General features: G+C 40.7%; 4 protein-coding genes and 1 long non-coding RNA gene across 11 annotated transcripts in view; 3 read left to right on the plus strand and 2 right to left on the minus strand.

The window, feature by feature from the left end:
- Nucleotides 1-8,750, minus strand: part of LOC1275103 (protein furry) — a 45,902-nt gene extending 37,152 nt beyond the window's left edge. For 4 of the 5 annotated variants that reach the window (XM_061641164.1, XM_061641163.1, XM_061641161.1 and 1 more), the window contains exon 1: nucleotides 8,165-8,750. In XM_061641164.1, the coding sequence (XP_061497148.1) occupies nucleotides 8,165-8,261 (97 nt within the window). In that variant the 5' untranslated portion in view covers nucleotides 8,262-8,750. Of the gene's footprint in view, nucleotides 1-1,527; nucleotides 1,946-8,164 lie in introns of those variants that run through there. The other variant, XM_061641160.1, reaches the window with a different exon arrangement.
- Nucleotides 8,474-9,029, plus strand: LOC133391067 (uncharacterized). Its single transcript, XR_009764541.1, has 2 exons — nucleotides 8,474-8,630; nucleotides 8,698-9,029. It is a non-coding gene; the product is annotated as an uncharacterized LOC133391067 (long non-coding RNA).
- A 686-nt stretch (nucleotides 9,030-9,715) lies between these two features.
- LOC1275104 (UPF0046 protein C25E10.12) lies at nucleotides 9,716-11,579 on the plus strand. Its single transcript, XM_314287.5, has 2 exons — nucleotides 9,716-10,119; nucleotides 10,203-11,579. Exons 1-2 carry the CDS (start codon nucleotides 9,852-9,854, stop codon nucleotides 10,829-10,831), a joined length of 897 nt encoding a protein of 298 aa, XP_314287.3. The 5' UTR covers nucleotides 9,716-9,851; the 3' UTR covers nucleotides 10,832-11,579.
- A 217-nt stretch (nucleotides 11,580-11,796) lies between these two features.
- LOC1275069 (ribose-phosphate pyrophosphokinase 1) lies at nucleotides 11,797-22,568 on the minus strand. Of its 3 annotated transcripts, none has more exons than XM_061643309.1 (7): nucleotides 22,412-22,568; nucleotides 19,944-20,319; nucleotides 17,563-17,746; nucleotides 16,182-16,235; nucleotides 13,824-13,922; nucleotides 13,282-13,740; nucleotides 11,797-13,205 (listed from the first exon to the last, which is right to left on the minus strand). In XM_061643309.1, the coding sequence occupies exons 1-7, from the start codon at nucleotides 22,413-22,415 to the stop codon at nucleotides 13,113-13,115; spliced, it is 1,269 nt and encodes a 422-aa protein (XP_061499293.1). In that variant the 5' UTR covers nucleotides 22,416-22,568; the 3' UTR covers nucleotides 11,797-13,112. The 3 variants fall into 3 exon arrangements, with proteins under 3 accessions (XP_061499293.1, XP_001688552.1, XP_314288.4); XM_001688500.2 differs by lacking the exon at nucleotides 22,412-22,568 and adding an exon at nucleotides 21,758-22,092; XM_314288.5 differs by lacking the exons at nucleotides 16,182-16,235; nucleotides 22,412-22,568 and adding an exon at nucleotides 21,758-22,033.
- On the plus strand, nucleotides 20,340-23,491 carry LOC1275105 (ubiquitin-conjugating enzyme E2-22 kDa). Its single transcript, XM_061643326.1, has 4 exons — nucleotides 20,340-20,993; nucleotides 21,377-21,552; nucleotides 22,559-22,711; nucleotides 22,809-23,491. The coding sequence occupies exons 2-4, from the start codon at nucleotides 21,490-21,492 to the stop codon at nucleotides 23,190-23,192; spliced, it is 600 nt and encodes a 199-aa protein (XP_061499310.1). The 5' UTR covers nucleotides 20,340-20,993; nucleotides 21,377-21,489; the 3' UTR covers nucleotides 23,193-23,491.
- Nucleotides 23,492-24,111: the final 620 nt, after the last annotated feature.

The raw sequence follows: 24,111 nt of genomic DNA on the forward strand, positions 1-24,111 counted from the left end.
CGAAACAAACGAGGAGAAAGTAACAGGTTAGTAAATACTTCAAAAGGTATTTTTGGTAGTGGTAAACATGTTTTCAATGCCCAACTAAACAGACAAGCACTATATTTAGTATAATATGCCCGAACAAAACATGCAGACGATGGCTGGGGATAAACTGCATTTCATTAAGTAAACGCAAATATTTTTAAGTAATCAAATATCCCATTGTCCCGCTTCGTAGATTCGTGGAAGCATTTAATTTATGCATTCGCTACATTTACATCTTTCCGATTATTACATGAACCACGACAATCAACCCCCGTTTTAATTTCTCCAGCTATTTCCACGAAACCGCACAGGAAAATGCGTATGAAAACCTCGTCACATGGGATATATTTGTTCGAACAACATAATGAAACCGTGCAACTACACTTTTTTTACATGAAATGATGTGAAATGCTTCCGAACTTATTGAGCATATCCGATGATATGTCAAGCGGCGCTAGGATAATGATTATCTGCATTTTTTGCGTTACATTTTCATTTACACAATACTACACGTTACTAAACAACTGAATGTTGTTTTCCCTTTTTGAGAAATTTGACCGATTGTACCAATATTCCGCTTCTGTTATTCTATAGTACACTTTTGTACTTATCTTCGAACAGGAATTTTCCACAACCTTTCTTAACGGAAGTTACGTTACAACTGAAATAGACACTGCCAATCGACTAGAGATCGATAATGGCAAACGAAAGCTTCCCATTCGACAGCGATGGCAACAAACAAACGGTAAACGGAAGTAACAGAATCGCGCCATTTTGCCACGTGACTCTTGCTAATTCCAAAATCCTCAGAACAGAAGCACATAAAACAGCTGGCGTAAATGTACGTAACGCGCGCAGCAGTGTACCGGCGGTGCACAATCAATAAACGACACTATTACAAACTACAGTCTTACCGAGACCAAAGTTTAGATATCAATTACAATGTACTGTTTTACCTACTATGCAACAATTGATATTGATCATCTATAAAAATACGTTACCAAAAATAGTTCGCTCAGTTCCAACAGATACAGCAAATATAAACCATACCATACCAGTAAATATTATACGCCAAAATTAGGATGAAATATCGGGGAAATGAAATAACAACGTCGGGGAAAATGAAGCAACGGTCTTTGATCTTTTTAGCATGGTTAGAACAGCAAAACAGCTGAAAACCCCGAAATGGAACAAAAAAAGAGGTTTTTTTATTCTTTCACACAACACCACACCGGTCACAAATTGCAAAAAATAAACATTCATTACCAAAACATGTACAGCACGTGCGGTATTTCAAAAATAACCATCCATCTCTACAGCGTGCATTTACGTAGGATACGATTTGCGGCCCGTCTAGCTTCAGACGCTAATGGGTTTTCCCTCTCCCTCTCTCTCTCTCTCTTTTACGCCACAGTTGTGGTTATTATTTTCCACAGATATCACCAATATAAACGATGTAATAATTGTTTTATCCTGTTAGACTCGTTCGAATATACTCACGTGCAGGGGACAGTAGCGCAAGTGCGTGCCCAAAGCGGGCCACTATTCTAAGCAATTTTCCATGCAAACTGTTGCGTTCGAACATAAACAGGTTGTTTGATTCTCACTTTGATTGACACACTGCTCTAAAAATGATGGCCTGGAAGCGAATCGTTGATTCCGTGCCACCTGCTCTTTAATATACGCTCAGTACGCAACAAACACATCTCCCTACAAACCACCACCGCCAGCCACTATTAACAGAACATTGAAAACGAGAAGCCAAAGAAACAGCCACTACACCCTACCCTTGTTTTGTCTTCCTTTTTCTATCAACCCGGCCCGTCAGACCAGCGGACAAGAAGATGGAAGGAAGCACAGTGGCTAGTTATGTCCCGTGTAAGGTGCCATTTTTAGCATCAAACCGCGCAGAACGGTGATCGACTGTGGGATGATTTTTTGCTTTTTTTTGTAAAAAAAACACACACACACACACACACACACACACACACACACACACACACACACACACACACACACACAGACGTAACTAGTTCACTTTCGGCAGCAAGAATAATTCATATCCTATCCCGGCGGGATACACTTTCTTCCGTCACTATAGAGACGTCTCGTTTGAATAGCACCGATTACCGATTCACTGATCTTCCTCCAACAACATCGTGTATTTGATCAACGATCACACATCAACAAACATGTGAGCAGAAAAATCGCACATTATATCCAACAATATTCGTGAATATCGATATAGTATTACCGGATCGACACGCTCACACTGTTTGGTGCCAACTTCGTGCAAACGTTCTCTAACCAAATAACCATTACACGTAGAATCACATAACGTTGAATAACGCTTAAAATAATGAATCAGAATCACATAACGTTGAATAAGCTAAAAGAATAAAACTAAACTTAAACGTATCACAACCGTGATCTTGCTTATTGATAACCTAATCTCATACTTGAAGACTTGCTTTTCGCTGCTTCTACTATCTCTGTCCACCTTAAGCTGGCTCGTTAGCAATCGTTAAGTCACACGATTTATCCATTTCGCAGAGCAACGAAGGTCTGTACAGTTCAAATTTGAACTCAGCAACCACTTATTGTAAACGCAATTAGTTGATAACCACACTAGCCCGTTTGTGTTTATGCTTCATTTGTTAGGTAAAGAATTTTGGACGATGAAAAAAACACTAACGAAAGCTCACTGATCTGTATAATATATTCCAATCCACTGTACCACACACAAACTTAGTTATGATTTAATTTCGTTTTTATATCAAACAACTTCACTGCATTTTGAACCCGAATGCTTCCGAACGGAGTAGTACATTACACACAAATCGCGCTCAATGGTTCAATTATTTTCGTCAATATATCACACGCTTCTGTTAGTGTCAACACACTGACCGGAATAAAAAAATAATCTCACCCCACCATCCCTCCCGCCCGGCGTGCGCATCAAAAACAGACGGACAGACATCGTCGTCTCAGCCACATGACTTTGAATCTCACTGCGTACCAAACAACATTGAAGTGCGCGTCACAGTAACGTGTTGTTATCTATCATTTTTCGACCCAAGCGTGAACGAACAGTGTAAAAACAGCAGTGGCAGCAGCAGCAGCAGTAACTACAACACAGAGATGGCCACACACAGCACACCGTGCGCACTGGGGCAAATGTTTGCTAATGACAAATGGTAGCTGCTTTGTTTATGTATTTGATACATGCAAGGATTCAAGGAAGCAAAACACAAGGATTAAAATATGAAGGATGCATATTAGACTCTTGCTTAAGAATGGTGAGATAAAAATCAAACAAAGCCATTTTATTTGGAGATGCACACTTTTTATTATTTATGTAACATGGTAAAATTCAGAGGGCGGTCCCGTGGTACAGTCGTCAACTCGAACGACTCAATAACATGCCCGTCATGGGTTCAAGCCTAGAATGGACCGTCCCCCCGTAGCAAGGATTGAATATCCGGCTGCATGGTAATGAATAAAGTCTCGAAAGCCTGTATGGGCGGGCATGTCCGCGTAGGACGTTACGCGAAATATAAGAACATGGTAAAATTGACAAATTTGTGAAGATATAGGGGAAAGCGGGGCAAAATGAGCATATGGGGCAAAATGGGCACCTTCTGTTTAAGCATTGTTTGACTACAAAGATACTTTCCAATGCTCAAAATATAGTCATTGGTGTGTTCTATGAACACCATATAAGTTTCATAACCCTTACATAACAAATAACCAAGAAAAATGCAAAATAAGGTTTACTAGCATATTGATGTAATTTTTCGTCACTTCGAAAATAAGCTTAAACCAGTGTCACAGGGATGCGTTGAAGTTTTACATGATATATTTTTAAAGAAATTATATTTCTATACAATTTTTCTGAAGAAAGCAAGGCGATTGATTGCGTATTTTTACTAATATAACAAAAATGCTTCACGTGGGGCAAAATGGGCAGATGCTTTTGACCTACGGCGCTTGGTGAGGCTATGGTGTTGTATTTGTCGCCTCAATAACGATAACAGGCACAGCTTCAAAACATTCGATTTTGTAGATTTAAACGTATAAAAACTGTTTTAATTATGATAACATATTTTTGGAAGAATTTTAACCAGCAAAACAAAAGATAGAACGAAAATACATTTCACAAAACGTGCGCAAAAGCATAGACCATTACCTAAGCGCAGTTGTTGTGGCCCAAATTGCCCCAGTGTTTTGACGTTTCACAGTTTGTTTACATATGCCCATTTTGCCCCAGGGCTATGCCCATTTTACCGCGCGTGTCAAAATAGCTTCTCGTAAAACATAAACTTTTATTTTACACTGTTTTCATGGTTTTAAGTTGTTTTACTTCTATGTGGCAATTTTAATCCATAGATAAAGGGTGGAGGCATACAATAATGAAAGAACAATTCTGTTTTGTGGCATATTCAAAGGAATATTCAGTTAACTGCTTAACATGCCCATTTTGCCCAGCTTTCTCCTACTATAGAGCCTGGGCGTGATGGGCGGGTCGACCCGAACCTATCGGGTCGGAGCCATCCGTAAGCGACCCGGAGTCGTTCGGATCAACCCGGTACAAGTAGGTTCAGGAGGTGCAACAACTCCGGTATGTGCAAGAAAGCATAAGCGACGCCGACCCGTTGGTAAAATATCATTTAAATTAAAAAAAAAAAAACTTTATTTGAAACATATAAGTGCCGATTATCTGATTCAAACGGAAAAATATCGGTTAGCTTGTTAGAGACTTTACTCGAGACATTGCTGCCAAATTTGTCTGTAATCGCTTTGTTTGTCAAAGCAAGTAGAATGTGAAGCGCAGGAAGTATCGGACAATTTTATAATTATTCCCACGTGTGGTGTATTGTTCTTCTTTAAATGTTTTTGGCGATGTTATAAATCTATTTATTGATTTGTGTCAATGAAGAGTATGGTGTTGATATCCATATCTAAGTTGATATGTTGATAACAATATAAGTTGTAAGACATTTAGGCTGTTAGTATTTTTTTAATATAAAACATTTTTTGTTATACAATATTAAATATAAATATTAAACTATTCTTTGTAGGGATCAACGGGGCAAAATAAGCAGGGGGGGGGGCAAAATGGGCACCATTTATTTAAGCATTATTTCACAGCAAAGATGAATTCCAAGGCTCAAAATCTATTTATTTCTATTTATGTTTTATGAACTTATGAGTGTATTTTATACAACCATTATTGATTAATTTGTTTTAATATTGATCGTTGTGCGAGATTTTACTCGTTAAGCGAGTATTTGTGCAGGATTTAGATTTGCTCGTTATGCGAAAAACTTGCAATAAGGGCTATTCATTAGGAGGGGTTTCACTGTAGTTTGAAATGTAAAAGGATAACGCAAACGTACACAAGAATATACTATCTTAAGTCGAGCTGGATTTTGTTTACAAAAAATAGAAAAAAGCTGTTGATTTTCAGTTGATAAAATGTGACTAACATTTGTTACATAGAAAATCTACAAAACTACAAAACAAAAAAACAATTGATACTATGATAAATGCCGGTTACCGGTTAAAACCTCTTTTTGCGAAGCAACACTACAACAACATAAGATTAGTGATGGCTAAAGTTGGCAAAAATCCGGAGTCGACTCCGATCCGACTCCGATAAATTCGGAATCGACTCCGGAAGGTAGGTCCGCGCTCCAATATCCGGAGTCGTTCGGAGTCGTCCGGAGTCGTCCGGAGTCGCCCGGAGTCGGAGTCGTCCGGAGTCGTTCGGAGTCGTTCGGAGTCGTTCGGAGTCGTCCGGAGTCGTTCGGAGTCGTTCGGAGTCGTTCGGAGACGTTCGGAGCCGTCCGGAGTCGTCCGGAGTCGGAATCGTTCGGAGTCGTTCGGAGTCGTTCGGAGTCGTTCGACTCCAGACGACTCCGGATGACTCCGGGCGACTCCGGACGACTCCGGACGACTCGGAACGATTCCGACTCCGGACGACTCCGGACGGCTCCGAACGTCTCCGAACGACTCCGAACGACTCCGAACGACTCCGGACGACTCCGAACGACTCCGAACGACTCCGAACGACTCCGGACGACTCCGACTCCGGGCGACTCCGGACGACTCCGGACGACTCCGAACGACTCCGGATATTGGAGCGCGGACCTACCTTCCGGAGTCGATTCCGAATTTATCGGAGCGCTTTGAAAATATTTACAGCGCTTTGAAAATATTTGCAACTCATACAATATGGAATATGGATATCAGACCGTAATTTTTGTTTCGTATACAGTTCACGCTCGGTAATTAGCACTTGATAGAGTGCAGATTATCGAAAGTCGTTTTGATGTGTTTTTTTAAACATCTTACTGTCTCTGCAAAACTCTCTTTTACTGTAAAGCTTATTTTTGTCTCAGTTCAAGAGTTAATATATTACATTAAATATATTTTCATGTTTTACAAAGAAAGTTTATTGCGGATTAAAAAGGTGCGGATTACCGACCGTGAACTGTAGTTGTTTACATCAAATGTCAACCTTTTTGCGCAAATGAAACGAACGATTGTACGATTTGTGGTCTCCAACCTGTGTTCCGTAGCGTAAACATGCGTGATACGCGAAAGATTTTTTTTACAAAATAGATACCCTTTATACCACACCGATAAAGATCCAGGAACATATCTGAACCATATCCAATGCCCATCCTGAAACAGATCCCGAACCTATATTTGACATGGTAATGTTTCTGAATCAATAACATAATTATTGTATTGCGTAATTAGTAATTATGCAGAACTCATACCGATCTTGGAGCTGTTCTCCAATCCATACCATTTCTGGAACTGCTCCCTACTACTCCCTCCGATACCAGAAGAAGATAGATCTAGTATCCCAGTAATGGAATGAATCGTGACCCTGTACCACTACAGGAACCGATACAGTATCTGTGTCCGCTACTGGAGAAGGAACCATTCCCGGCAGAAGTTATTTGAAACAATCAGCGTAGAAAATTAGCCATTCAACTCAAAATGCAATCCATAAGGGGCATGGTTAGTATACTTACAAGAGAGTTGACTTCACTACTTCACAACACATGCATAAAAAGGTTCGTAAAAAGTTTGATAATTGGTACTACTCTTCACATATTGAAGTGAAATTATGAGACTTCAGACAGAAGGGCGCCGCCGCTGTATGCTAAAACGGGCTAATATGAAAGTCGGACCTAGACTGGGCTCGGTGAAGTGTAATAAGTCCAGTAGGCACAAACAATGCATGGACCCTAACATGTTGCCTTAACATACACCGCATCATAGACACCCAACATATAGAGATGTTTACACGATTAAACCAGTTTTAAACATCAATAGTGTGAGCTTGAATGACATTAATCTTCTGTGCGATAAATGATATTATTTGGAGTACTATTCAAGAATATTCAATAACCCGTGTTTTGCAATGCATATGAGCAGAGCAAAAATCGTAGACAAGTCAGCCGATGGATCTGTACCATCAATTGGGAAGGCCTCCGTATGTGATTAAGTAGTAGTCTCCTCCTATCAAACATAACGCCCATTGATGCGTTGATGTTCAGCTATCTAGAATGTTGTTTCATATAGAATTGAAACAGCTAGGCAGCTTCATGTATCACAAACAATTCCAAACCGTACTGGAAAAGCCTTTGGAACTTCGTATTTAGAACTTCGTAACATTAGCGTACTGTCATCAAACGGATCGCCATACATCAGCAAAACAAAGCGAAGCGTATGTAAACATTGGTGGTATGATGGTTTCTGTGCTGCATTTCACGTCATGGAAGTTCTTTGGAGTTTTGCATACATAGTCACATTGGAAGCCATCCAGTATCCCCATGCTTTGTCCAGTTACGTAAATTTCACTTACAGAACATGTTTGTTTTTTTTCACCCTGCTGGATACATCTGATATAAGCTTCATGTTACTGCAATGTCAAGACATCTAGTAAGCACATCCGCAACGCAACGGCACCCAACATTGATGCTATGCCATCAGAGGGGGTGGGAAGGGGAGGGGTTTAATGGGATGAAGGTAATTTAGGGCAGCTTTCGATCAGGAGAACCTTGGACTTTGGGCAATATGTTTGCACTAAATTAATCCACATTATTTGACCATTTACCTGCACTGGTGGATGCTAAGTTAGTGCTGCTTGTGGACGGATTATCTTCGCCATTGTCGACCATCTCGGTCCCATCGTCAGCAACTTCGCGCTGCATTGTGCGAGTGAGTGTGGGCTAAACGACGACCGTCGAACGGGTAGTCGATTTACAGCCCAATCCCAGCCGTTTACTACAAACAAAAACAACTTCTGTAAACACTATTCCACGCTTTTCACTTTTCACTATTGATCGAACAGTTTTGCTATGTTGTGTTAATAATGCAACTTTTCCTCTTTCTGATGCTCTTCTTTTTTGTTGCTTTTATTCAGCTGTCAAACGGTTCACAGTGACGGCAAAAAACACCACTTCTCCGATGACGGATCGAACAGGGCGCACAGCTTGCAACAACATATTCATCAGCTGATTATTGTTTATCACTCGGGCATCTCTTTAACTATCTAACGTGTTGCGGATTCACTCCAAGTGGTAAGATTATAAATACGTTCATTTAAAGTTGAATCATTCACTACTCGGTTCCTCTTTCTGTCCTCAGTGAAACAGCTCACGGTCGCACCCGGCTTTGTTGTCAATCAGCTGTTTACGTAAACAATGTAAGCTCGCGATACCCGACAAACCAAATTGGGTGCATTTCCTTCAGACAGTAAATTAATCTGTCAGCAAATATGGCGTGTTAATTGACGTCCATTAGTGGTTGTTAAGTGGAATATAAACATATTTATACCAACGTTTCTTCCAGAAAGTGCAAGCACGGAATGTACTCGGGATAAACTATTTTAATTCACAATCAGTGATTTTTTTTAACTTACTTTGATTTGTAATCGAAAACTAGCCGAGGTTACAATAAAAATGGTTAGTAGAATATAATTAAAAGACACTTTATTATTTATTGTTTAATCTTCAACGGGCCGTATGGCCTTATGAAGATAGGTAACAGTACACACAAACATACATAGCAAAAACAAGATTTGTATCGCAATTCACTGCGGAAACGGCAGAAGTCGGAGACGTTCCTTGAAGCACTGAGTTGAGATGTTGAAGTGGAAGCATCCCGAAACAGTGTTGAAAACAACCAACATGCGGAACATAGAGTCAGACCGACCAGCGCAGGAACGAACTTTGCTTTAGCACACCTTTCGTCGCGTAACTACCGTATATAGCCCATTAGTTAATTAAAGTTTTCAATTGTGCGTAAAGCATCGATTGTGTTTGCTTTTTCTTTTTATGTAAGAGAGAGATAGAAAGAGACGTGGATAAAATCGAAAAAAACAACGTAGAAAACAGAAGAAAAATAAATTATGAGTGATATCAGTGGAGTTAAATCAATACATCAATTATGTGTTTCTTTTTTCTGAAAACATATGTGGATTAACTAACTTTGAGGTGAAATTTACATTTCCGTGCTCTATGAAAACAAAATGCAATGGAGCACAATGCTAGAACATAAAAAAAACAAGAAGAGAAAGTAAACGAAGTGTCAAGTATACGTGACGGGACGTTCCCAACTACAACTAACACCAACCAACTACAGCTTTCTCGTTTTACCCAATAGACCGGTAACCCTGAGAGAGCGAGAAAGTATGTTCCTTTTGTTGCTTGGGTTGCAGCCTAGCGATCCGGCTCCAACTGTCAATCGTGCAAATCCATCGCTAGTGTCCACCAGCTCTACTGAACAATATCGCCTCGGCTATGAAGATTGATATCCACCCGCTAACGCACGATCCTACATCGGCATGGAAGGAATTATCAAAGTCCCAGCGCGTTATAAAAATCAACACAAAACCCCCGGCCGTGGACGTTCCATCGAACAAGGTGCGCGTCGTTTGCATGTCCGATACCCACTCGTTGACGCATCACATCAAATTCGACATTCCGGACGGCGATATCTTTATCCACGCCGGAGACTTTACACGCTGCGGCAAGCTGGATGAGGTGGTCGATTTCAACGAGTGGTTAAGTAAGTTTATTTTACCATCCATTCCCTCCAGCAGACCAAGCCTTACTACCTAACCTATTTGTTTTTCTCTCTCGCGTCCACAGAAAAACTGCCGCACAAACACAAGCTGGTGATTGCTGGGAACCATGAGCTTAGTTTCGATCACACCTTCACCCATCCGTTTCAAAATGCAAGTGCCTGTTGCAAGAAGACGGGCTCCACACTGTTGGATGAAATACCGACGCTCGGCAACTCGAAGGAAAGCCTCGCGGAGGCCGTGAAAACCGAAAACATTCGACAATATTTGAGCAGCTGTACCTACCTCCAGGATGAATGTGTCGAGCTGTACGGATTAAAGATCTACGGCACACCCTGGCAGCCCGAGTTTTGCAAATGGGCATTTAACGTGAAGCGCGGCCAGGCGTGTCTCGAGAAATGGGAACAAATACCGGAGAACGTGGATATACTCGTGACGCACACGCCCCCCGTTGGGCATGGGGATCTTTGCTGTTCCGGAGTGCGAGCAGGTTGTGTGGAGTTGCTTGCAACGGTGCAGCAGCGAGTTAAGCCAAAGTACCACGTTTTCGGACATGTGCACGAAGGCTACGGAATCACTTCGGATGGTCGAATTATCTTTGTGAATGCATCCACCTGCGACATTAACTACCTGCCCAATAATCAACCGATTGTTTTCGATGTGACACTGCCCAAGGGTCGAACCAAAGACGACTAGGGCTACTACTAGTCACCTCACTTATAAGCTTAGCGGCCTACTGTGCCATACCATGACATGTACTTAGCAACGTAAAGAAACATCAACACACTACTTGTAGCAGTACGTGACGCACTGACAAATCGATAAGGCTCATCAGATCCTTCTCCCTATCGTACAGCACAATGTCTAGAACGAACCGACGTTTAGAACATTTAGGCGAAAACCAAAGGTATATTCAGCGGCAACGAAGTATTAATGTAAATGCTCATGTTTCGTTCCATCACATTTTCCCCCATCGAACGCGCAAACGAGAGTGACGAATGAAATGGTTCATTTCAATTATCAAACCCCCCGATCCTTATCTAAACCAAACACTTCCCCCTATTGGAGTTATCAATATGCGGCACAAAGCAACAACAAAAAACAACACACATTAGGGCCACGGAATAAGATTACATGTAAAGCCTGCAGTTAGGGAAAAGGTAGAAAGCAATTGCTCAATAATTTAGACGTTCTTAGGTTCTACTCAAGATGAAACGGCCAGGCCGTGTTACTTTTTTGTGTTAGTAGAATGGATATTACATTACTGCTAGTCTTTGTACTAGTTGAAGCTTGGCTTAAAAACACTCTTTCCGTAGCAAAAGAACGATTGTGATGATACAAAAAACCGGATGCAAGATTCGAGAAATTAATTATATTTATTGCTTTTGACCTCCCCTCCACCCACGTGTAGAATGTTGTCAATAAATTTTGCTGTTCTGTTTTAGTGGCACTTGTATTTGCTTTACTGCGTGATATAGCGTCCAGAGGCATAATTTGGTTTGTGTGCACAGCTGAATATGTGCGTTATACGTTTCTTTCAATTCGAAATAAAGCTGCCTCACAATGGCTGAATGCTCAAATTGTGCTATTTATTACAAAATTACTCTCCAATCAGCATTTCTTTCTGTCGGTTCTGTAACACTCATAACAGGACGACGCTATTTTGGTAGCTAATATCAGCACTAGCTAATGTGGTTTTATATCAAATAATAGTAAACTAAACATAGATTGTACCATAAAATAAAACATATGTCTGTCTGTGTGTTTGTCTGTTACATTCGTATAGAAACACGTCGCAATGGATCTATGGGACCAAAAAGAGGAGGAGAGTCGCCGTCACAACACGGTTTGCGAGGACAAAGCCAAATAACAAAACAAACTATATGATGTGTGAAATATTGCCAGAAAAGAAGTTTTGTTGCACGGTAGCGCAATTGCATCCAATTACAGGAGTATCCCCCTATCATTCACTGCCCTGACTCTCAACCTTATCTAATGTACAAACGCGCGGTGTATGCCACATGGACCAGATTCTCGATATTTGATACCTTACTATAAAAGGATGTGTTCCGTTTGCCTTCAAATAACACACAATTGTTGTTTACATGGTTACTGCCTAGTCCTTACAGAAATTAGCCAGACTCTAGCACCTAGAATGCACATGTTCTTTTACACCTTTTCGGTTGTTATACAGAAAGAAAAGAAAACAAAAAACAAAACATAACAAACGTTTATGCTCCACTATTTGCAAACCAAACACGAATCATTTGATTCTTTCAGTATTTGTAGTACTCGACCGCAAATCGGATCTAGGGGTACTGCTAACAAATTTACAACAAAAAAAAATGCAAATCGCAACTTGTCTTTTTATAGCACTTTCGGACTGCGTCTAAAACAAATCGAACAACTGTTATGTGGAACTGTTTCATTTCACAGAGTGCATATGAAACGTATGAAACACGTAAACGCTCATTTGAAGGAACACATCCAAAACTGTCCTTATTTATGCAAGCATAACGGCTGTTATGCTTGACCCTGTTCTCAGTTCTTACTTCCCAACGTTTTTGTTATGCTGCACAAATAAATGGCTGCTGGCAAATGTATTTTTAACGTTCTTTCCTCACATCCTGATCTACCTTTTGCACGTACTTATTCTCTTTTTTTTTGTTTATGACTACCCCCATGTTGTACACTGGATCATGATTCATGATGATGAATACATATTTTAGATTTTCTATTTTAGAACGCGTGGGTATGCAAAATTTACGTATAACCGATAAGAAACAATGAAATCTGTTGTTGTTGTTGTGTTTAATTTCCGCTTTCCGACTTCCGGGCCACGAATTCCAATCGTATTGGAGACAATGACTATGGTGTAAGGTGTAGAGCTATGTGTGTTTGTGTATCTGTGTCATAGCTTAGAAGAGCAGAGGTATACACACTCTGGTATTTAGAAAACGCGGTGTGGTGTGGTGTTTTAGTAAGGAACGTTAGAAAACAGATACGACACGCTTTCTCCGTTGTGCGTCCGACGGACCGCCTCGGCGAACATCATCGAAACGTCGATGCACTGTAAAAAGGGCGAAAGCACAAGACAATAATTACACATTCATCATACTGACACAAAGCATTCATTTCGATCGTACCTGAATTTTGGGACAATCCTTCATATGGCCATCCTGCGGGATCGTATTTGTCACTACTACTGCCTCAAAGCAAGCATTGTTTATCCTTGAGATGGCCGGCCCGCTGAAGATGCCGTGCGTCAGTATGGCGTAAACTTTCGTTGCACCAGCCTCTACCAGCTTGTCCGCCGCGTGGCAAATGGTGCCACACGTGTCGGCCATATCGTCTACCAGGATCGCCACACGATCCTTCACATCGCCAACCAGCACCATCGAGGCGACCTCGTTTGCCTTCTTACGCTCCTTGTGGATCAAAGCGAACTCCACGTTTAACCGATCCGCGATGGAGGTAACACGTTTCGCACCGCCCGCATCCGGCGACACAATGATGGAGTTCCGCCACTCGGCAATGTTTTCCCTGATCCATTTCAGTACTGCCGGTTCGGCGTACAAATTGTCGACCGGTATATCGAAGAAACCCTGCAATAGAAAATCATTACAATCTGATCTCGGATTGTTCTTCCTTAGCAACACCAGTGCCCACTTCAGATCGACTAGCTTACCTGAATCTGTGAAGCGTGCAAATCCATTGTAATGATATGATCGGCACCCGCAACGGAAAGCATATTTGCTACCAATTTGGCAGAAATCGGCGCACGGCTCTGTATAGGATGGAAAAAAGCGCAGAAAACAAGCAATTACAGAAAAGAGGTACACGTTTGTTACCGTTTCTCGATCAACCATAAACCTAGCAACAATCCCAAACCAAAATAAATTAAGAAAAAAAAACACATTTGCAACACATTTAATGATATTGTACTTATTGTTGTTAATTTTTCCCTTAGATTAGTCGAGATCATTGCGCACAAGTGTACCATACAACAACGCACTGCTGTTACGGACATGCATCCCAGTATCGGTGTTAGGATGAGTATAAAAGCGAGTAAGATTAATATTTCGGTTCTGTTTTTTCCACAAATTGCCCAATGTTTTATTGAATGATCGTATCAACTATGCATCTCACATACAAACCACATCAGTGCAAAGGGAATAAAGGGAGCAAGAAAAGGCCATGACCACGAAAATTTGAAATGTACACTGAAACAATGTAACAGTGTTCCACAGGGTAAAACAAACGCATGGAAATGAAGCAATCGAATGATACTTTTGATAAAGAATAGTTTGGTTGAAACATAAATATCTAAATTCGGTGTAAAACAAATTACATTGGATTATTATCCAATGTTCTTTACTTAAAACATTCGGGAGAGCGACGTATTAGAGAAAGAGAGAGAGAGAGAGAGAGAGCAGGGAATAAAAGTGGTGCTAAGCTGAACAATAATTCGTGTGTAAAAAATTGAAAACACAAACTCTCTGGTCAGGTGCATTTTGCAACAAAACCCGCTATATGTACAAGGCCATTTCTAGACATACTCGAAACACACACATTGGCTTTAGAATGTTTGCTATAACAACAGAGATTCGATCCGCTTTATGCCGTGAATTTTTCTACACAATTTTAATAAAGCATCTGCCTAAAAGGAAGGGACACTCGCATATTCTTTTGCTACCTGAACTTCCATGATTTTTTTTTCACTACTCACTAGATAGGCCTCTGGTATGTAATCCTAAGATGGGTGAGAAATGGTTAAACACAATGATACAGAACGGAAACATGAGGAAAAAAAGAGAAAGAGAAAACGTAAGATAATGTTTCAGGCATGATTACAGTGAAGCTACCGGTTGTACAGGATATTACATCGATCCTTTCGAAACTGCACACATCTGTTTCTTTCCTACACGTTGTCTTTTAACAATCATCAGGCTATTTAACGCAAATGAGTAGGAGCTTTTAAAGCCTTTTTTTAGGCAATGCTTTGTATTTATGAAAAAAGGGAATTAAACGTGAGCAGCATGTTTTGTGCAAAAACAAAAAGACGCATATTGATAGAAAACCACGAAGAGCACCTGTAAACCCGAGAGATGTAAAGAAAAGATGAACAAATCAACAGCTTAGTGTCTCTCCCTTATGGCGCTTCGTAAAATAACTCCACAATACATACAAAACAAACATAAATCAATCATTAACTACTCGCGTCTACCGTATTACATTCCACTGCTTTTGGCGATTGATTGTTTTTACATTTACAAAAAAAAAAACAAAAAACAAAACCCGATTTACAAAACACAAAACACGAAAGACGATGAAAGACATACAATGAATAGTACAGAACAGCAAAAATGTCAATTATTGTTCAAAAAAAACGTAAATGATAAACATAAATAATTCTTAAATTATACAAAACGCTTCACTAATGTGTTTTGGTTTGTTTTACATTTTCTCAATTAATTAAATACGCCAATTTCTTGATTGCCAATGTGGAAATAATTTGTGTTGCATTAACATTCTGATGTGCTTATCATCGCGTCACGATTTGCAATAACAAAACGCAAGAGAAGGAAAATGCAGCGATGAAAATGATTCTTCGTACCAAGTGTGGCAGAGTGTTATTAGTGGACAGAACAATAGTTGAAACGTGGTAACATCCTAGGCTAACGGATTAATATAAATTGCACCCGAGATTTGCACGCAAAGAAAAAAAAACATATTTGTAAGTAAATAACGCCTCTTTTTCTTTACCATAAAATTAGTCTTATTTTAACGTTTGATTCCAAGTGTAAAACATACACGAATCGAATGATTAAACAGGTTCAACCACAATACTCCACAGACCATAGGCACAAAATAGTTAGAGGTTTTTTGCGCATTTCAAAACGATGTCCCTATCTCTGTGTATGGAATGAGATGTACCATCAACACACAATATGCTAGGACTCAAACAAATGACAAAAATACATATTCTTAATACGATGAAGTATAAAAAAAAAACAGCCAAGAAAAAACCGTTCTTTGGCCCTACCCGGAACTTCCACTCATTGGTTTTCATGAGCTCTGCCAGCTTATCGTCGCCTGTCTGTGTGATGTGATGTGTAGTGGGTAGGTTGAGGACAAGGCCATAACGTGGACCAAACCAATACATCAATTATGTATACATATATGTATCAAAAAAGGAAAGAAAAATATATTAGTTTAAACAGGTTTTTGTTGTTGTTACTCTTTGTATAACGCGTACTTTATATTAATACTGGTCAATAATTCCGTCTGCTCCACAGAAAGTATTGTATCGTTGCCATTTACACATGACCATGTATATATGCATATATATGTATATATGTATACGTATTTGTTATGAAAACAAGTCCCTAGAATAGAGGGCTTGCCCTAGAAAGCACATTCCCCCAGAGCTGGGCTGATCGTCGACGACGAATGATTGACTTTCTGCCGATAAGAGGGTGTTTGTAAACATTCGCCAGACTCGTGCTACCCCTCGCAACATGTACTACATTCTTGACGCATTTATAATAATCACGATGTACTCCATCTTACAGTGCTTTCGTCATCGTTCACAGCATCTGACACAGCAACTCGTTAGAAAGCGAGTTGATTGACGAAATCATTTTAAACCGTTTCGTCTTTTCTGCCACCACCACTGATAACCTTTCGAAAGAAACTGGGAAAACAGATCAGCTGCTCTGGCGATCGATCCCGCAGCCTGCTCTATCCTTCAGCTATTTTGAATAATATTATTCACTATCGCTCATCGAAACGGAAGCGCGTTCCCGACGCGGTTGCCTCTTTCCCACCACCATCGTAGAAGTGGAACATGATCGATCGGCATCAACATCATCATCAACATCATCATCATCAGTGCTTTCCTTTTACTGTTTGGAAGATTAATGCCTAGAAACAATTTCATGTGAAAACCAACCCTCCACCAGGACATTGAATCGCAGCATCGTTTGTTATCGCAGCATCGTTTGTGGCCGATGATGTTAACATTACAAGCACTGTCAACTGTTACTAAAAGCAACCGATATTTCCACATTATCATCCGAAACCTAAAGCTTTGGGAGGGGGGGTTGGGGTTTGTACATGTTCTTAGACTAATCTTACATTTTACTGTGTACGATCGTTGGGGCAAGCAACAAAATTCAATTCACATGTGATCATTCGCAAGCTATTGTTTACAAAAATCAAAATCACTTTACACATCCTGCCCATTCAACCGGTTCCCGCATAGAAACTTAAGCACATCTAACCACTCTTTCATTCACCAAGAGCGAGAACATTGTATCGTAACAAAGGTGCAGCGTTGGCTTTGCGCACAGGAACGCAAAGCATTAAAAAAGGATGGGGTGTTCGCGCCGCATTGCCATCACCTCGAGTCTATAACAACGTACCTTATCTTTCTTATCCTGCCGTGCGTAAGGGAAGCATGGTATGACTGCAGTCACACGAGAAGCCGATGCAATCTTGCACGCGTTGATCATAATCAGCAGCTCCATCAAGTTATCATTGATTTCACCGGAACCTGACTGCACGATGTACACATCTTCGCCGCGAACTGATTCACCAATTTCCACACTAAAAAGATTATACAATATTAGTAATTATATTTTCAATAACTTATGTTTATCATTACAAAGCATCATACATCTAGCTGCTACTTTACGATGAAGCGTTTCTTACCCAAAAAAAATGTCACCTTTTCCCCTCCATCTACCCTCCCTCCCACCCACCCTTTTCTCTCTTCATCCGCATACAATTCCAGGCCGTATGTGAAACCATATTTAAACGTATGTCTACCAATCGTGTGTATCATCATTTTAACATTATAATATTATTAACGACCGTCAAAGTAGATCATTGCGATTACAGGGTAAAAAAAACGATCCATCTCATACAATGTTGCAGACTCTGTTGCCAACACGTGCTTCCTAATGGACGGCGTATACCACCTCTCCCCTTGCATACGCGTCGGCTCCTATACTATTTCTCTACGCAAAACGCATGGGTTCCTTCTACTACCATCAAAGCAGATTGCAAAGCCTACCTACACTTGCCGGCAAACCAAACAACGTGCTTGCTTACGCTTTGGCAGCGTAGATGTAGTAGTAAGTAAAGACGCGATGCGTTAGAATGACACAAACATTTCTGTTCAATGTGTGCGTGAGCTGGAGATAAGCTCCTGCTGGCCTAATAATGGAGGTGGTTTGGCAGATATCTCGATGATCGGATCATACTCTTTTTTCCCTGTTCCCTGAAGGGGAATGCTTGTAATTATCTAAATTACACAATTAACAAGCGAAAACATAGAATGTCCCGTTTCCACACTGTTTGAGTACAAGCTGTTGCTGCAAAATGCGTTAATGTATTTCATGCCCAAGTTATGCAAAAAAACACGCACCAATCAACACTGATAACGATCAGCTGTTTACTGCCACAGAAAAGCTGTGAAACACATTTAACTCAAAATACTGTAAACAGGACAAAGGTCCTTTCAGAGTATACAACGTTTCTTTTCTTTTCTCTCTCCCTCTCTCTCTCTAAACCATGTTCACCCCGTTGCCAAGAAGAAAAAAAGCAAGCTGCTTGATCGATTGCATGACTGCCCGAAAGGGGAATCATGGTAAAGGCATGACAACCATCATCTAGCGAACGAAAGCCGTCGTTCGTTGAGAAGCCGCAAAACAAACGGTGGAGTTCACATAAATTGAGCTCAATCAATCCCCATCATCAAACACCTTGAGGGACGCCTTTTGCATGACCTTGTGGACACGTTAAACATGTCGAAGAAAATGCAAAGCAAAAAGAGCAAAGAAACCAATTCCATCCCTTTTTCGGAACACGCATTTCTCGTTTGTTTATGAAGGTGTGTGAGTGTTGTGTATGCGTAGAGCATTAAGCCGGTTCCTCCGTCGCGCTGGTAAAGTGGCTACACGTGGTGGTTCACCTTTCTTTTCTTACGGCGAGCAAATGGAACCCCCAATATCAGCAGAAGTAATACATACATCACCGACATTACATCACGGGCACTTGGTACCAGATATGCACAAAACGATGATGCTTTTTTTTCATTCATAAAAAGAAAGAAAGCAACTGGTAATTGATTCAATTCTATCCGATGTAAAGGTTTGGGAAACCGGTTCCGCAACGAATTTTTCAACACATTCTCACACCAACATTACCAAGCGAAGCTAGAGCAATGATTGTATAATAATAATAATAAAAAAGAAGAAATCCATAACTTTGGCGTAAACCATGCGGGAATTGTTTCAAAGATGTTGTAGTTTAAATAGAAAAATATCCCTCATAGCCTGCTACAACTCACTGTGTACTGGGTGCACTCATTGCTCGTTACAAAACAGCCTGCCGCCAGTGGGCAGCGGACGCGAATCGGACGGACGGCGGGATAGCATCAATTTATTTTTAACTAATTCCTTTCGATGCCTTGTTTGCCATTAGCCCAATTCTAGCGCTGCACTTCTCTATATACAATATGCGACGGGATGCTGCTATCAGAGATCATGTTAAGAGGGTGCAGAACTTTTATCCTTTGCTGCCATTTTATTGTAACATCTTTCTGCCTTATTTGCGAGATCATCTAATCTCCATGCCATCCACTTCTATCGCCTGTTCAGAAATAAGCTGCTACATATTCCGCTTTTTTTCAATTTGCACCTGCACATATACACTCCCGTACTGGGTTAGGGAGTTTCGTACACCGTTTCATTCATATACACACACACAGACACACACATACGCGCGCACGTACACTTACCAAGTCTCCAAGTTGCTGAACTTTTTCGTCACCACCTTGCCGAGATCGATACCCAGCCGGTCGACGATGCGGGACGCAAGATCCGGATGGGACGAACCAGAAAACACTTTGATGTTAGGCATCCTCGACTGTAGCAATTGGTGAGGATCGACACTTGGAGTAGAAATGCTGTCGGTCGGATGCTTGCTATCGCTGCCGCTGTCGCTAATGCTACTGCCACCGGTGCTGGGTGTCGCCGATGACAAACTATGCACGAGATTGCTGCCGCAGGCCGGGGTGCCGCCGCTGCTGCTGTTGCTGGTATTGCTGATAACAGATGCCTTCTCCAAGTTGCTGCGGATGAGCGTTCTGGCGCGAATCGGGTGAGATGATCGGACTGGCATCACGTTGTGGAATTAAATACCAATCAAGTGAAAAGAATATCCGTCATTCGAATTCCCAACAAAACCCACAGTGCACGATGGCTATCGATTGAACATCGTTTAATGACACTTCATGCAACAGATTAGTTATTTTTTTAATTCACGAGCATGATACTGGACTAGCAACACTACGAAGGCATATTTTTGTACAATATTTGTTTATCAAAATACATAAATTATGTTAAGCAATGAGAAACGCGTTATACAATTAAAGCAATTTATCGTACTTTTTTGTGCATAATGTAAGAAAATAAGTTAGAAAAGTTATTGATGAATTTTCTGTGAGTTACACTATTTCCCTGTCTATTTTGTATTTTTTATAACAATAAAGTTTTCCTTAATATAAAGTCCTCCATGCGACTTTCAGCGTGCAGGCATTTCGAAACGTCATGATTCACACCGTTCAAATTCTGTCATTTCTCTTGTCACACAACACACACACACACACACAAACATTGCCACACGCACACAAGCAAGGGAATAAAGCACCCAAAAAGAAACCAGCAGCCCGCATCCCGGATGATAATGTTGTTGGATCAATTTCATATCTTCTGTTGGTAATACATTGAGACGAAAGTAAACTGCACTATCATCATCAGCAACTACCCAGAGTCATACTTGCCGCCAGGTACGTATAGAAACGATCCTGCCAGTGAAACCGTCACAGAGATAATTATAAATAATGTACCGACTAGTCAACTGACGTCACGATATGGCAAGAATGATATTGCAAACATGTTGGATCCACCATCAGCAGCCACAATTAATGGAGTTGCGGATAACATTATTTACTCTCAATTTGCTCCTATGTCATATGAAATTAGTAGATAACTGAACAACAAATACTTTTTTCTAACAATCAAAACACAAATCAGACCCATCAGACGTGGGTATGATGGTGCTTGGTATATTTATCAGCAATTGTGTTTAGCCTAGCATTGTTCCCTTCGGTTACAAGAGCAACATATTAACAAAAAATAAACTTAAACCTCCGTTTTTCTTCTTTTCTAGCGTTATCATCTACCCTCGCTACTCGCCAGAAAAATACAAAAAATACGGCCACATAGCTTCCGAGATTTACTGCACAACCATCATCTAGCAGAGGAACACCGTACTGTGTAACTATGGCGAATATGGCAGTATCCCGCATCAAAAGAGAGTTTAAGGAGGTTCTTAAAAGTGAAGAGGTAATTGCAACAATACACAATTGTTCTTCCAGTGTTAGTGGGTGTGTGATATGAATTCGTCGCGAAAAAAAACATCTGTTCGCTGATAATTGCATAACACACTGTGTTGTACGTAAACAAACTACGGATCTGGTGGATTGGATAGCACCAGCAACGAGCGCGGAATCTGTATGCATACAATACACACACTTTTCTGTTGTTTTACCTTCTTGACTGTCCGGAGGCAGTTTTGTCTGTTTGCTGCCCTTTCTGCCCATTGTGCACGGTTTGGTAAAGAATGTTGCGTTTTCACAATCACGCCACTACGATAAAAGTTCACTTTAAACGTTACTTAGTTGGAATATTTACGATAGAACTTGCTGTACGTGATAGAACTTTCAACTGTCGTCGGTGTATAGAATGATTGGTACAATCGCGCAGCAACACCAACACCGGCTTGTCGTTCAATCAGTGGCCATATCTGCTTTACCTTGAACTTAGTGACTTATTTTTGAAATCATATTGAATCACAACCTATTCCTCTGCATCTGATTATTGCTGATACTGAGAGAGCAAACAACAAACGACCGGCGGTACCGATCGTTTTACTATGTGCCATACAAAATGAGCGTATAATACTTAAAATTTTAAAATGTCTTTTAGTCAAGTTACCGAAACCTCAATTTTATAAAATTACTTATTGCCAACAACACACGTTTATTCGTTATTTTTACGTATGGCTTTAGTATGACGAAAGGGTTACCGTCATCGCTTCTAATGCAAAAGATCGATTTGATATTTTCCCGTTATCTCCCATACCTTCCGTTAACTGATTAAAATTGAAAATTGAATTAATTTGTTTAGTTTGCCCCATACTTACCCATAGTGATTACCCATACTGTCCATGTGTGTTATCATAAACAATACATTGGATAGGGTCCGCGGTGCAAGCACGTTTCCTCAAAATAAAAAAAAAAGCTGCTAATGTCCAAATACCTTCCAATCTTTCTCTGTTTTGTTTCCACAGATCACACAATGCTCTATTAAGTTGGAAATGGTAAATGACAACTTTACGGAACTGAGGGGTGAGATTGCTGGACCACCCGACACGCCATACGAAGGAGGAAAGTTTGTGTTAGAAATAAAGGTCCCAGAAACGTACCCTTTCAATCCTCCCAAGGTAACAAGACCACCGGCATCAGCGATGATAATAAACGCGTAGAGAGTGAGAGAGAGTAGGAGACAAACAGAGAGTAAAAACGTGCTTAATTTTCTAGGTGAAATTTGTGACAAAAATATGGCATCCTAACATCTCGTCTGTGACTGGTGCGATTTGTCTCGACATACTAAAAGACAATTGGGCTGCTGCGATGACCCTGCGGACGGTATTGCTATCATTGCAAGCACTGCTGGCAGCTGCTGAGCCGGACGATCCACAGGATGCGGTCGTTGCTACGCAGTACAAAGACAACCACGAAATGTTCATCCTGACGGCAAAGCATTGGACCAACGTGTATGCAGGTGGTCCGTTTGCAAATGCCGATTTTGATCAGAAGGTTCAACGATTGCGTGATATGGGTATCCCGGCGTACGATGCCCGAGCCGCCCTTTCACGCCATAACTGGCATCTGGAACGTGCGTCTGAACAGCTATTCAGTTAGTCTCTTTGTGGGTAATGTTCGACCGCCTCCCGCCCCCATACTCGATGTTTTTATTTGTGTTTTCCTTTGCAAATGACGTGTTTTTTTCTCGTAGCCAGGGTATTCCTTTTTAAATACAGAAAAGTGCGTTTTCGTGAAGTTTTAAATTAAACCGTTCTCTTAATGATCCAAAGTACCGTTGGAAACGTTAGCAACTGATACAAATGTTACATGTTTTGTGATATCATCAATCAGTAACCTTCGGTAAGTTTTTGTTTTCTGTTGGAATACACAAATACAGAACCACCGTCATTTCGCAACCGAGGATTGTTTTTCCATAATGTATGTTACGAACCGAGCTTCTCCGGCAGGCCACGCGAAGGTTTGGCCCTCAGCAAGAGTTGCAGGGTTGTAACGGAGGAGAAACAAACAGCAGCAGAGTGGACAGAGTATTTGATACTTTGCCTACTAACCAGTCCTTCCCGCTAGTTGCTTCTGATCCAAGGTTGGGAAGCCTATGCAGACGGAAGGGGGTGTTTGGCTCGGAAATCCAGGGTCTCTGTCCTATTTCGGATGTTTAGAATTAAACCTCTTTACTCCAAGAGCTTCTGCGTTTGAATCCTGCTTTATTCAAAATATGGCCTACTTTTATACTAAAATTATCCTCCCAAGTTTACCCGAATATCCGTTCGGACGGGATAATTCGTGTTTCCAGAAACATCTTATTTTGACTTGGAAGGATAAACAATGGTTACTACGATTAGATTGGTAAAAAAAAAGAAATTTAGAATCGCGTGCGTAACATTCTCCCCACCATAATTCATCCCAATGGATTATGCTATATTGGCCGCGATTCATACATCATCTTCTTTTTTCAACTGTTGTACAAGTTTCGGAGCCCAATTGCATGGAGCTATCATACGTTTCTTTGGCGGGACTT

This window comes from Anopheles gambiae, chromosome 2 (assembly GCF_943734735.2).
Source record: "Anopheles gambiae chromosome 2, idAnoGambNW_F1_1, whole genome shotgun sequence".
Lineage (NCBI taxonomy): Eukaryota > Metazoa > Arthropoda > Insecta > Diptera > Culicidae > Anopheles > Anopheles gambiae.

Coding starts and splice junctions, on each gene's coding strand:
- LOC1275104 (XM_314287.5), top strand. CDS start 9,852: ATGAAGATTGATATCCACCCGCTAACGCACGATCCTACATCGGCATGG. Junction 10,120..10,202: donor CGATTTCAACGAGTGGTTAA/GTAAGTTTATTT, acceptor TCGCGTCCACAG/AAAAACTGCCGCACAAACAC.
- LOC1275105 (XM_061643326.1), top strand. CDS start 21,490: ATGGCGAATATGGCAGTATCCCGCATCAAAAGAGAGTTTAAGGAGGTT. Junction 21,553..22,558: donor AGGTTCTTAAAAGTGAAGAG/GTAATTGCAACA, acceptor TTGTTTCCACAG/ATCACACAATGCTCTATTAA. Junction 22,712..22,808: donor ACCCTTTCAATCCTCCCAAG/GTAACAAGACCA, acceptor TTAATTTTCTAG/GTGAAATTTGTGACAAAAAT.
- LOC1275069 (XM_001688500.2), bottom strand. CDS start 21,809: ATGGGCAGAAAGGGCAGCAAACAGACAAAACTGCCTCCGGACAGTCAA. Junction 20,320..21,757: donor GCCTCCGGACAGTCAAGAAG/GTAAAACAACAG, acceptor ACGTGATGCCAG/TCCGATCATCTCACCCGATT. Junction 17,747..19,943: donor TTCAGCAACTTGGAGACTTG/GTAAGTGTACGT, acceptor TAATCTTTTTAG/TGTGGAAATTGGTGAATCAG.